General features: G+C 44.9%; 2 protein-coding genes across 2 annotated transcripts in view; one reads left to right on the forward strand and one right to left on the reverse strand.

The window, feature by feature from the left end:
* Ippk (inositol-pentakisphosphate 2-kinase) overlaps positions 1 to 9,756 on the forward strand; it is a 42,370-nt gene extending 32,614 nt beyond the window's left edge. The window contains exons 12-13 of the mRNA XM_051171067.1: positions 5,434 to 5,513; positions 8,297 to 9,756. Of these exons, the coding sequence (XP_051027024.1) occupies positions 5,434 to 5,513; positions 8,297 to 8,522 (306 nt within the window). The 3' untranslated portion in view covers positions 8,523 to 9,756. The remainder of the gene's footprint in view (positions 1 to 5,433; positions 5,514 to 8,296) is intronic.
* A 696-nt stretch (positions 9,757 to 10,452) lies between these two features.
* Positions 10,453 to 13,415, reverse strand: part of Cenpp (centromere protein P) — a 195,698-nt gene continuing 192,735 nt past the window's right edge. The window contains exons 6-8 of the mRNA XM_051171120.1: positions 12,446 to 12,525; positions 11,456 to 11,547; positions 10,453 to 10,920 (exon numbers count right to left, since the gene is read on the reverse strand). Of these exons, the coding sequence (XP_051027077.1) occupies positions 10,793 to 10,920; positions 11,456 to 11,547; positions 12,446 to 12,525 (300 nt within the window). The 3' untranslated portion in view covers positions 10,453 to 10,792. The remainder of the gene's footprint in view (positions 10,921 to 11,455; positions 11,548 to 12,445; positions 12,526 to 13,415) is intronic.

The raw sequence follows: 13,415 nt of genomic DNA on the forward strand, positions 1-13,415 counted from the left end.
GTGTCTACCTTTGACTTGTACAGGTTTCATATTTTGCTACCTCATTCTGTTTCATGGCTCAGCATTCCAGGGAGACATAATAGTATAGACGCCTGCCCATTAGTTGATGAGCATTTCAGTTGTTTCCAGTTTGCACTGTTATAATCAGGGCTGTTGTAAATACAAGTCTTTATGTGGCTATACTTTCTTTTTCTGGAGTATATGCCTAGGAGTGAAGTTGCTTGGTACAAATGGTAACATCTTATGTGTTGCCCAGGCTAGCTTCAAGCTTGGTATCTTCCTGCCCCCATCTCCTGAGTAGCTGAGATTACAAGTATGCACCATACTCCTAGAATCCTACTTAGTCTCTTTGGGGGGTGAAGTGGGTAAGTGGCATGGAGATGGGGTTAGTTTGGTGTTTTCTTGCTGTCTGTAAGGCAATGGGTATTAAAGTCGGTGTCCACAGTATCACTTTAGAGGAGCCCTTGGACGGCTCCATCACCTGCAGCTTCTTCACTGTGGCCATACAGTTGCTCCTAGGTGGTGGTTTGAGTTTGTTATGGCTAAAAGTGATGTCGAACTAGAGGTGCAGGAACTATGCTGTAAGGCGCATCTATCCAATGGGGCTGGGCTCCCCAGGAGCTGGTGCTCTCTGTGTCATAGCTAGCTATGGGTTTCTGTGGTGGTCTCCATGTGCTGTGGAGTGGCTTCTTTGGTGAGGGGTGGCTATACTCACCAGAGCGGATAAGGGTTAGATGTAGAATGCAGTGAGGGTTCTGCTTGACTACAAGTGGCAGTAATGGATTCTTTTTTTTGGGGGGGGGCGCGGTTTTCAAGATAGGGTTTCTCTGTGTAGCTTTGGCTGTCCTAGACTTACTTTGTAGACCAGGCTGACCTCAAACTCACAGCGATCTGCGATCTTCCTGCCTCCCGAGTGCTGGGATTAAAGGCAGGCACCGCCACGCCCAGCTGTAGATCCTTCTTTAGGTGTGTGACCTCACTGACCCTGGCAGGAAGATCTTCAGAGCCATAGTGTGAGGAAGTGTCTTGTGAAGCAGTCTCTCTTAGAAATAGCTGCTTAAAAACAATACTGCAACAGTGGCAATATCAACAGACATGTTGAAGTGGAAGGGGGACAGTTGCCGTGTTCCCTCCCTAGACAGAGAACCACAGGTAACTAATGACTGCTGGGAGGAGGAGGAGGAGAATTAGCCCCTTACTGGTTGTCCAGTGCAGAGTGGTGAGCCTCAAAATCACATACACACAAACAACAAAAAATAGACTCAGCAGGTTGTATTTATATATATTTGTGCATATATGCTTCTGTACATACATACATACATACGTATGTTACAATAATTAAGAAAAAGGCTATCAGTGCAAAAAAAGGGTGGCTTGAGAAAGGTTTGCAAGAGGAAAGGAGGGGAAATTCTGTTTCAGGTAAATGGAATTAAATGTAATTGTTTCAATTAAAAATGTATTTAAAAGTGAAGGCAAATATTGATGTTGACATTGTTTTGCTTTCATCTCTGGAACACAAGCACCTCTGTGAGATGGTTTATAAATGAGTTGCTGAGTTTATGCTTGGTAGTTCCAGTGCCATGGTGCGCAGAGACCAGGTATTATTAGTATTTTATATTTTCATTTTAACTTTTTGAGCTTTTATTCTATTAGTTGTTTGGATTATGAAAAAACAGCACATAGAGAGAATGTTCAGAAAAAGTGTATGCCCGACAAACAGGCAGAGCCTGTTGGGATTGCTTCTCAGCTTCGCCAAGAGCTCAGATGCAGTCCCTCTGGTTGAGTCTGGCTAAGTTCCCTGTCCTGACCTGTGCCCTGTGGAGTCATGCTGTGCAGTTCCCCTGTGGTGTGGTGTTCTCTCTAGCGGTATCTGAGCTGGGCCTGCTGCACACTCTGGTGCAGTGCTTTGCAGTGATCCATGAACGGGTGGACTTGGGATTTCCTGCTTGACTGTGAGGCTGTATTTTTACGTGCCTGAGCATTAAAAGTAAATATGTTTCAATTGTCCTTTTTCATTTCAAAAGCTTTTGATCTTTAGATATACTTACCTTTAGATTTCCTTTTTCTGTCATAGGACTTCTCTATTCTTGTGCTTAATATTTATACCATGTTTTTTCCATCTTTTTGTATATTTTTTGTTCTTGAATAGACATAAAATGGTTTTTAAAATACTAGCTTATTTCATGAATATAAACACCATCTGTGCGTGTGTATGTGGCCCATAGAGGCCAGAAGGTGTCAGACCCCCTGGAACTAGAGTTACAGGTGGTTGCAAACTGCCTTATGTGGGTGCTGATAACCAAACCTGGATCTTTTGCAAGAGTAGCAAGTGTTATTAACCACTGAGATCTCTTTCCAGACCTCCCTATGGCTGACTTTTAAAACCGACTATCCTGTATGCTAGAGAGGTAGAGGAACAAAGTAATGTTAAAAATCTCTGGAGAAAGATGGATCACTGGTGAAGAGAAGGAAACCTTTCCTTAGGTTCATGTCCCAGCATCTACTTCAGGGTGGATGGATGCTCACCTGTAATTTCAGCCTCTGTGGATCCATTACCTTCTTTTGGCCTCTTGAGAGCATTTGCAGACGTGTGCACGCGCGCGCACACACACACACACACACACACACACACACACACACAATCTATCCTGACACTATCTCTGCCACTTGGACTTAAAATTTGAGGCAGGGCCTCATGTTTGCCAATGCTGGACTCAAACTTCAAACTCCTGGTTCTCATGCCTCAGGCTCCAGTGCTGGGATTATAGGTGTGAGTCACCACACCCTCAACACATCTTTTAATGATTTCTGAAGACACTTTGGAATTTGAAGGGCTTGATGTTTTCAGCTCAGGAAAAACGTTGCTCTAAACTTTGATAGTTTTGTTTCCATCTTTTCTAGGTTAGTCACATAAATGTTAGATGAATTTTCTGTCCTGTTAATCTTGTGCTCTGTGTTGTCAGCTGTTGTCTTTTCCGTGTTATGTTCTTGGTATTTTCTTTAAATCTTTTAGTTTGGCAATTCTCTGTAGCTTCTTCTTTTCCCCTCCCATTTCTTCTTTTATTTGGTCTGAGCCCATAAGTTGTTACGTTCATTTGTCCAGTTGATAACTTTGTGGGTAATTAGTGACACATGTCTTAGGAACAAAACGTGGGGATAACTGTTACAGTGGAACAGGGTGGAGGGTACTGCCACCTGCCATCACCTCCTAGCCTGCTCAGCTTCGCTGCCCTGCTAACCCCCTATTCAGTGTTACATCTCTTTAGTTAATATGATGAATGCTTAATGTTGGGGTTTTTGTTTTGTTTTGTTTCTTTAAATGTCTGATTTTTTATGGTTTCCAGTTCTCCTCAGAAGGTCTGTTTGGTCTGAGTGGAGCAGCATGTGTGTTGGTAACTCAACAGCTGGAGTCCCTATGTGTGCATCTGTGTGTGGGGTTGTTTTTCAGTTTTAGCTGTTTTTACAAAGCAAAACAGTCTTTATTTTTTTAGAGTGTTTCATATTCATGTCATTCTGTCTTCTGCCTACATAGTTTTACTTGTGTGGCAGAAATTGCATTTGTACAATTGTTTTAGAAATCACTTGCTCCCTAGCATTGTCTTTTTCCAGAAAGAACTTTAGGTTTGTCTCTGCCAAACAGACTGGCAGGCTGGTGTCATTCTGAGCCAGCTTTGGGATTGATCTCTTTGAAGTAGAGCTGCAGCTCCTGGAAGGGCCTGCCAGCTGAGGCACAGGGTTAATTTGAATGGTGCAGTTTGTACACCAAGACAGGAATCATGTGGTTCCTGCCCTGCCAGCATTGAGGGCTGACCCTCCTTTGGGAAATAGACCTAACTGCCTCTCCTCTCTATTTTATTAGCAATGCCTTCAAGCAGAAATTTTGCTATTTTGTCCAGCTTTTCTAGTTGGCTGTTGCCACTGAATTGGCTCACTGGAACATTTCTCCAAGTGAAAATCTCACTCCTTGGGGGAAGATTTCCCCCAAACTCTCCCATCCCTGCAGAGCAGAAAAAGTTTTCATTGTTAAAATTTGCATTTCTGTTTGTAGCAATAATACCTTTTCATCTGTATGGCATATATTATATATGACCCCCTCAGGCACTACACATAAAAGAATTTATATGTAATCTATCCTGGCCTCAAATTCACTGTTGTTGCAGAGGGCAATTTGAACTACTAATCCTTCCAACTCCACCTTCTAAATGCTGGGATGTAGATGTACACCACAGCACCTGCCTAGGACTTACACATTCTCCATGTGATAGGGTTCTCACTTGCCAGCTTTAGCCTTTGGATTAGGACTGTATCACACAAAGTACTTGGTAGTTGTTTAAGTTTTAAAACTGCCTTACATGGCTTCTTTGTTTTGTTCCTTGGTTAGACTGGCAGTGCTTTAAAAATATTTTATATTTCGTTCTTTTGACTGGACTTCTGGGTATGTGTCATGAAATAACAGACTCTGCTAACTGAGGGTATGCAGGCGGAGCTGGCTCTCTCCTGCTCCCAGGCTCTTCAGGCCTGGTGTGTGATCTGCTCCTCCCTCCCCTCTTTGCCTACAGGGAAGGGAAAGCAAAAGGAAAGGTTCAGAGGGACAAAACAGAGTACTGTCTGCATGCAGACCAGTGCCAGGCCAGTGATGATGCACAAGCCATTCATTTTCTTAATTAGTTATTATTATTATTTTTTTTAATAAAAGTAGGAGCTGTTTAATCTAAAATACCCAAAAGGGGGGGGGGGAAGGATTAGAAAGAAAGAAAGAAAGAAACTGCCTCAAATTGTGTGCTGTAGAGGTGAGCATTGTGGTTACTGTCTTTGGACTCTCCCTCTGCGTCTGACACATGTGTAGTATTGGTACTGGGGATTTTGACAGGCACTGTACAGGTTTGTGATGCAGAACTGTATTTACTTGTCATAACTGTGGAAGAGCTTGGTTCAGAGCATAGCACCTGTGCTTGGGTCCAGCCCTGCCATCACTTGGCAGTGTATGTCTTCAGTTTTCTCTTTATACAGTGGGATGCCTCAAAGCCTGCAGAGGATGCGGCCAATATATACGGAGCCCTAGAATGTGCTCACCATTGCCATAGTCACTACTCCCCCAGATATGCTGCATGTATCCTCTTAGAGGGTACAGAGTGATAACTGCTGAATACTCAGATGTGGTCAACATACTGAGAAGCTGAGCAGCTTTCTGCTACCCCAGCCCCCAAAAGACAGACTATAGTTAACTTGCTGATGGCAAGTCACAAGTCCCAGGGATCCACAAGAGGTGAAAGGATGGGGTGTGGGCTGGCATGTGTGTTGTCACAAGGAGTATTTCCCTCTCTGTGTCAGGCTTTCTCTTGACCTTTACCCTCAGGTTCTGTTGCAGGAGACAGTTGCTCTCTTGGGAGGGAACACAGTGTGACTTGGAGCTGCCCTCTCTCTCCTCCACAGGTGCAGCAGTACCGAGTAGCCATGACCGCCAAGGACTGCTCCATCATGATCGCACTCTCTCCCCCTTTACAGGGCACAAGGTGAGGCAGCACTGTAGAGCTCCTGCCTTCCTCTAACAGTGGCTTTCTGGGGCAGCGATGGCAAGTAGGCTTCCTTGCTAGAGGCTGGCCTGACAGGGCTGCTGTCGCTTTGGTATAGTTGCTTTCATGGGGCTTTACTTAATTTTTAAGGATGGGGAGCTTACTTATTAACTCCTGTTCTCTGGAAGCCTGTGATTTATTCAAAGGGGCTTCTGCATGACAACAGACACTTCCATTTAAAAATGTTACTTTTGTGTTACTATTTCTGTTAAGTTGGAATGTTCATTGTTGTTTTATAAGAAAATACTCTAGTAACTTAGAAGCGGTGTGGATACGCAGCAATTCCTTTCAGAGGACGCCCAGGCTATATCCAGGTTGGAGAGCTGAGCCTTTAACAGGTTGCAGGATGTACTAACTTGCACAATGTCACTGTCAGTTTTCAACCTCCCAAACAGCGTATTTGTTATTCTTGCTCCTTTTCTGAATAGCAAGCATGTTTGACTAGTTGTCTATGCCCCCCCCCCCCTCAACTTTTAGTAATTCAGGCTGAGCCTGATTGTCTTGTAGGTAGCATCTCCAGTGTTGATCTTCAGGGATGCCAGACCCTCCAAAGACTCCTCTGGAATCCTCCATATCTGACCCATGTTCCTCGGTTAGGGTGACTACCCATCTTTCTGATGTTTTTGAGGTTCTCTGGCAGGCACAGCACTGTCTACATTCTGGAACATTTATAGGGCCTAACTAGTGAAGGCAGTGTCACCCTCCAAGAAAGACCCAGAGTTTAGCTATGAGTGGACTCAGGTACAATGCTAGTTGAGAGCCACTCCCATGGGTACTATTATTTACCTTTCACCCTGCCTGGTCAAGGATGCAGTTGGGAAAGGTAGGCAACACACCGCTTTAATTCTTATAAAAGCTTATTTAATTTCAAATTGTTCAAGCTTATTTAACGTTCAGATGTGAAATGTTTAGAACTTTGTGTTTGAAAAGCTCTGCCATTTGGCCTTATGCTTTCTCAAGCCTATTTTGTGGAAGCTGCAAATTTGTTGACCAACCTGAAGAGAGATGAGAGACTGGGAAATTCTGACTTGCTTTTGCAGAGAATTCTCAATAGGAAGAATGGGTCCCCTCCTCCCTAAAAGGCTGCCTTGCCTGCTAAGGCCAGGTCTCGAGGCCAGATAGTAGGGCCCAAGTATCAGGAGGCTCAAAGTTGGTGGTCCAGATCCACTTTGAAGCAAGAGCAAAGGAGGTAGGGGGAGGGCAGCAGGAACCCCCAAGGTGCCCCTCCTGCTGTACTTTCTGCCTGTGGAAGGAGCTGCAGTGGACAGTTGGTGACTAGTTGAAAGGGTGTTCCCCACCCCCAAGTTTTCCTTGAAGAATGCACAAAGGCATCAGAGGTTCAGCCTTCTTTGAAGAAGGTAGTGTGCTCACAGCAATTGTCCCTAACTTGGGAAGAAACACTCAAAAATAAACAAAATAAACCAGAGGCAAATTAGGGTTGGGTTCATCTTAAGATGCACTTATAATGTACAGCCCACAAGCCTCTGTGACTGTCATCTGTTTCTATCATAGTTGAGAGGTTCTTAAGTCAACTTTCTGTTGCTGCAGGCCTTTGAAGAGTTGCTCATTACAATTTTCTCTAAGCCTTCAGGGTCTATCACAACCCGCATGGGCAGCTTAGGCTCCCTGCTTATCTCCTGGCCTCCCTGGCTAGTACCCTGAGAGCAGCTGCTGTCATGGTGAGGACAACAGCTCTGCAGGCCAATCATCCCTGCACTACTATCCAGAGATACCCCAGCAACATGTGTGTTCACAGAGTAGGGATAGCTGTACCCTGGCTTTTGTACACCCTACAGTGTGAAGGAGATGAGCTTTTCAGTGTTATGGGGTTGTGTACATTGGCCTGTGCTTTTGGGTGTTCTAGACCTTATGGTTACCCGTCAGACCTGTGGTCTACTCCAATTCAGTTTTTTCCCTATAAACAGGCTTCTGGAGCAACAAATGAGAATTAAGGCTTTAGTGTACTTTAGAACAGGCCCATGTATGTTCTTCCAACTCAGGACTTTTTTTGTCTGTCTTGTTCTTAATGATCTCTAAATCTACAAGGGTAGTGAGTGGAGGAACCAGAACACCCTTACCAGTTCTCTTGGGTCAGCCTGGGATCAGATGCTGTTCAGGCAGGAGTGCAATGGTCTGCTGTTTGCAGAGCAGAGCTGGATACACTACACGTTTAGTGTTAGGTTTGAAGTTATTCTGAAAAGATTAAGTAATTGTTCATATTGTTAGAAGCACGTAATTTTCTGATGTTTATAAAATCCACAAAAGTACTGAAGATGTGATTTGAGAGTGAGCACAAAGCCAGCTTGCTCTCCAGATGTGGAAGCGTAAGGGGCCGAGTCTGTCTCAGCAGCAGTGGGGAGGCGTATAGAGAATGTTCTCAATAGCCTTCCGTCGGGCTGCCGCACAGCCCCATCTACTTTTTACTTTTTGTTAGGTTTTGTAATACTTGGCTCATGCTAAAGTGACTTTTCCAGCATTTTCTAATACCACTGGAGCATGGGGACTATCACTTAAACATTCCACAAAATGGCTTTTCCACCTTCTATTCTTTTAACCCTCTTCCTGGACAGTGTGCTGGCCTGTGATATAGCAGTCTTTTCCTGTGCTAGTGTGTGAAGCCGGCACACACAGTAGATGCACACAGACACAGAATGGGTGCTCTGAGAGCTGGGCTGGGAGGGCCTGAGGGTCTGTGCAATCTGAAATTCTTTTGTTATTTGCAGCTCTGACCAGAGGCCTGTTATCCCTTCATCAAGATCCCGGCTGGCCTTCTCTGTGTCTGTACTGGACCTCGACCTCAAGCCCTATGAGAGCATTCCTCACCAGTATAAACTAGACAGCAAGATAGTCAACTATTACTCAAAGACTGTGCATGCCAAAGACGACACTGTGAGGTCGACTCGGTTCAAGGAACACGAAGATTGCACATTAGTTCTCCATAAGGTCTAACTTTTTCCCCCTGCGGTGTCTTTGAAACTTGAATGTGAAAGTTGAATGACAGAGTTATTTGCGGTTATGTTGGGTGACTTGGCTGTGAATGTTTTTGCTTTTAACCCCTTGCTGAGGTTAGACTGCCTCTCAGAGTCAAGGAATTGAAGAGCACTAGAATCTTCTAGGACAAGGAATGTAGGACGTGAGTGCTGTGTCCCAGCAAGCCATCTGTTTTCTGAGAGTGGAAGTGTCCGTTAAGCCCAGGAAAATGTCCTGGGTAGTTCTTGTAAGCAGAGCTCACGTCCAGTTCTCTAATGCGAAAAGCCTTATTATTAAGACCCAAGGTTTGGATCTCCTACCACCAGACTCTTGACACAGAAAACTTGAATTGTCACGAGTATCTTACCATTTGGATTTTCACAAAAACATGGATACTACTGGAACTTTCCCAGCTGTTAACTGATCACTTATTCAATGCAAGTTACACATCAACACAGGCTTTGGGTGGCTCCCTGCTGCATAGCGGTCAGGATTAGTGTGGACATCAGTTCTGAGTGGTGTAGACTCAGGTCCCTGTGCAGGTACTGTGAAGCCCATGGCTTTGTAAAGGGGCAGCAGCAGGGAGCACAAGACTCAGGTCAGGATGGACACCACTTGCATGAACATTACTCTTTTTTTTTTTTTTAATTCTTTATGATTTTAACTCTAGGGGGAGCTGAGGCGTTCTTTCCTACCTGAAATTGCTGCTGTAGAGGCTGGAGGCAGAACTGTAACTCAGCGCTGCTGCGGTCAGCTGGGTGGGTGTGCCTGACAGCCCAGAGTTTTCCTGGCACTCGAGTGTCTGGAGTGGTTGAGGATCAAGGTTTCCCTTCGTGCTAGGCTGCGTTCCTCCCTGGGTTAGCTCTGAGTTGTATTGGGCATGTGGACCTAGGGCCTTGCTGTTTTCATCAGGGCTATAGAAGGCTCCTAGCTGGCACTGAGGATTCTACTGGGGTCACCAAAAGTGTGCCTGGCTGCTATGAAATCATTGGGAGTTTTGGCTTCATTTTTTTTAATTTTAATTCTATGGTAGGCTGTACAGACTGATTATTTATATCATTCTTTTGAGAGACTAATGAAGGCTTATTGTAACATAGTAAAACCATGAACTGTATGAAAAATGCTACATGAAAAATGAAGAAAATATTTTGCTGATTGTAAACTTTTGTGGGAAATTTTGTGATAATTTGAGAATTATACTTGTTTGAATCAAGTGACCTCCTATAGAATTTGTTAAATTCTGTCCTAATACTCTGACTATTGAACACTCAGGTAAAGACACTTTACATTTGGATCCTCTGACTTTCTTTTGACTGGTATATGCTGAGAGAGATATGCTTATAGCCTTTACCTGTGTTCCCATAACTGCAGATGTGCAGGGGGAAGCTGCCTTTGGTTTTGTCTTGACTCAAGATTGATTGATTTGGAGGTGGACTGTGGGTGGATAGAAACAAGCAGAGTCTCTTGGGGTAAGAACAGATGCAACATCTTGTCATCATGGTCAGGGCTCTCATCCAACAATGCTCCTGATGCTCTGTGTAGCTCAGGATGCCCACACCTCCAAACCCCTTTCTTGGCAGCACATAGGTAACAAATGTTAGTTCTGTGTCTGAGATGGTATAGCCTCAGCTGGGGGTAGTTCTCATGGTCCTGAGGATTGTACTCAGGGCCTTGTACACAGCAGGCACTTGTTCTAGGATGGAGGTGTAATCTAACCTTTGTTTGTTGAGACAGTGGTGCACTATGTAGCCAAGGCTGGCTTTAAACTTGGGTTGCTCCTATGTGCTGGTATTACAGTCATGTATACCTGCAGACTGTACATGTGTCTTCAATGAAGTTCCCAAGTAAAGGGAACAATGCAGTAACTGCAGTCAAGCTGTCCTACTTTAGCAGAAGACCAAGAGGTGTGTCAGGACTTGCTGGGAGAGTCTGCTGTGCAGGCTAGCTTTGGATTTTACTGTGTCTCATGTGGTCTTGGGCCAACCTGATATGAGACTGGAGGCTTAGCATAGCACTCATTTGGGAATGGACAACCATTCTTGGAACAATTTCTCCAATATTAAACTTTTTAACTTGTCTGAAAAGCTTTATTTCTATGCCAAGGAGCTTATATATAATGTACCACGAGTGCACATAAAAAGCATGTCTGAAGGGTGTAGTTTCTAACTGGAAAAGAGAAATGGTCATATTTAACATAAGTTGCATGTTCCTCAGCCCAGCACCTTATTCCTGTGTGTTGCCAGCGGGAACTAGTCGTTTTTTGCACTGAACAATCTTATCAGGCTGTCTAGAGCAGCTTCAATTCCAAGTACTCCCAGCAGGCTTCTGAAACTCAGAGGAGCAGTTTCTATGACCTTGTTCTTGTCCAGCTCCAGGGCTGTGAAGAAAATAAGCCTGTTAAGAATCAACATGTCTGTCGTCTACCCAACAGCCACACAATGGGAAGCATCAGGGACGGTGGAGAGGACTAAGGGGCGCTGATACCTGTAACCTGAGGCAGAGAAAGTGTCTTCCTCCCCATAGCCTGCAAAGGCCTCAGGGGAATAGTCACCTCTTGTGTGCTGTTTGGGTGGTTAACTCATTAAACTATATTAAAGGCTGATCTACAAGCTGGGTGCAGCGGCGCATGCCTGGAATCCCAGTACTTGGGGAGGCTGAGCAGGTGGATCTCTGAGTTCGAGGCCAGCCTGGTCTACAGCCAAGGCAACACAGAAACCCTGTCTGGAAAACAACAGCAAACAAAACAAAACAAAACAAAAACCCAGAACAACCCCCCAAAAGTTAATTTACAAAGTACATTTAACATTTTCTACTTTTGATTTTCCCATGTAAACCCAGGTAAGCTTTGGATGGCTTCGTTGGGCACCTTGAGAAGTACTCTGGAAAGGCTGTCCACACACCCAGAGTCCTACCTCGCTCTGGGACTTTGGTGAGAAGGTCCAGCTTTGGGAAAACCTTCCCTTGGTCATCTATTTGTATCCTCCAAACAATCATCAGCTCAAACCTGAAAAAGAGGCAAGGTTTGATGTTCCCTCTGAGTACATCATGTGGTCTCTGCTGGCTAGGCTCAGAATGAGATGTGTGATGAGTTTTATAGGACAGTTTGGAGACTTGTACCCAAACCATGGCAAACAACGATGTGATGAGTAAGTGGGGCAGGCAATGGGATGTCCTGTTGTAATGTTGGGACAATATACTGTGAAACTGATCTGGAATTGATAGGAAGCGGTACACACACACTTTCTTCATGGTTGGAAATGTCTTATTCAAAGAGCAGCCATGTGCCATATGGCAGGAGAAATGAATGAAAAGCCCCGACCTGAGGCCCTGAGGAATACAGCCAGAACTCCTCAGTGGAGGATGAGGCATGAGAACAAATGAACTACTGCCATATGACAAAGGCTAGTCCCAGCAGCCTGTGAACAATGGCCCTGATAGAAGGCAGATTAGGTGCGGTTAGGCTGTTGAACCTGGCTCCTGAAGCACACACAGACACATATGAAGGCAGAAGTGTGACAGGGGCTGTGGGAGGGTTCTCCCAAAGGTCTTAGGTGCCCAGTGTAGAGATGCACCTGTTTTTCTATTTTGGCCTTTTTTGTGGCTCTGGTGACCTTTGGCTTCCTACTGCTGTCTCTGTCGTACCACCAGCTTCACACACACACCTCTGTTTTCTCTCGGACACACCAAGGACCCTATGGGAAAGTTCCGTCTTGCTAACCCCAGGCCAGCATTTAGCTCCTGTGGCCCTGCTTCCTACCTCTGCTCTTCCTTCCCAGGTACACAGCAGTCCACCTGCACACATTTCTCCCACTGGATGCTCTTTAGTCTTTCTTCCTTAGGCATCTCTTAGCCTTTCCTATCTGCAGTCCTGATTCTAGGGCTGTTATGCTGCACAGGCTTACCCTGGCTGTCTGGCACTGTGGATCTCCATGCAGTCGGAACAGGTGCCATCTGAGAGGTACACACTATCTGGGTATTTCTCCTGTATGTGAAAATAAATACTTATAGTCAGATCCTGAGATGAAGTGTTACATGTGCTATTGGCTAGTGCTGATCCCATCAACATTAGCTTCTGGCCCTTGAGGCCAGACCCTACCCAGGTACCCAAACTATAGTTGGAGAAGCAGGCTCCCATTCATTGTGGTAGGGAAAAGCATGTGGTCTGGTAAGAGTCAGCTTCATGGTGAGACCCATACCATTCCTGGTTGCAGTGTTCTGGCTGTACAGAACAGGAAGAGTGTGGTAATTGTCAGAAATGAGTAGATACGGTTTCCTCAGGTAGTATGACTGCTTTGGACAAGCTTTCATGTTTGTGGTCCATAGCAGGGTCTAGGACTATCATATCATAACCAATACATTCGCTTATATAACCATGACAACAAAGAAGTTTACTTTCCAGGTATTTGAATATAATATAACTGATGAACACTTTGTGTCTGCTCTTGTACAGACTATGTAGGGTTAGAGGCTACACAGCAGACTTGAGGTTAACATCACCACGAAATTTCAAGGTCTCAGGGCCAATCTTTGAAAGGCCCTTCCATGTATTCTCTTAGTGCCTGAAGAAGAGATGCCTAAGTTAAGCAAGGAATGTGAGGTGCAGTTGCCCCACCATTGGGGTAGGGCTGGGACTGGCGCAGAATCTTCTGAAGCTGTAGAGACTGGCCAGATTAAAGCAGTCTGGGTCCAAATGGGGACAAAGATCTATCACAATGCTTAAGAGAATACTCCCCCGGAGAGCTACTGCTAGCATGGGAAGCCAAAGCTGCCAGCATCTCTGCATGCAGCCACCAACAAAGAACACATCCAGGCCCCAAAGCTGGGGTGGGCTGGTGTACTTTACAGATAATTACTAATTTCAGCAAGACAAGT

The sequence above is a fragment of the Acomys russatus genome, chromosome 3 (assembly GCF_903995435.1).
Source record: "Acomys russatus chromosome 3, mAcoRus1.1, whole genome shotgun sequence".
Classification (NCBI taxonomy): domain Eukaryota; kingdom Metazoa; phylum Chordata; class Mammalia; order Rodentia; family Muridae; genus Acomys; species Acomys russatus.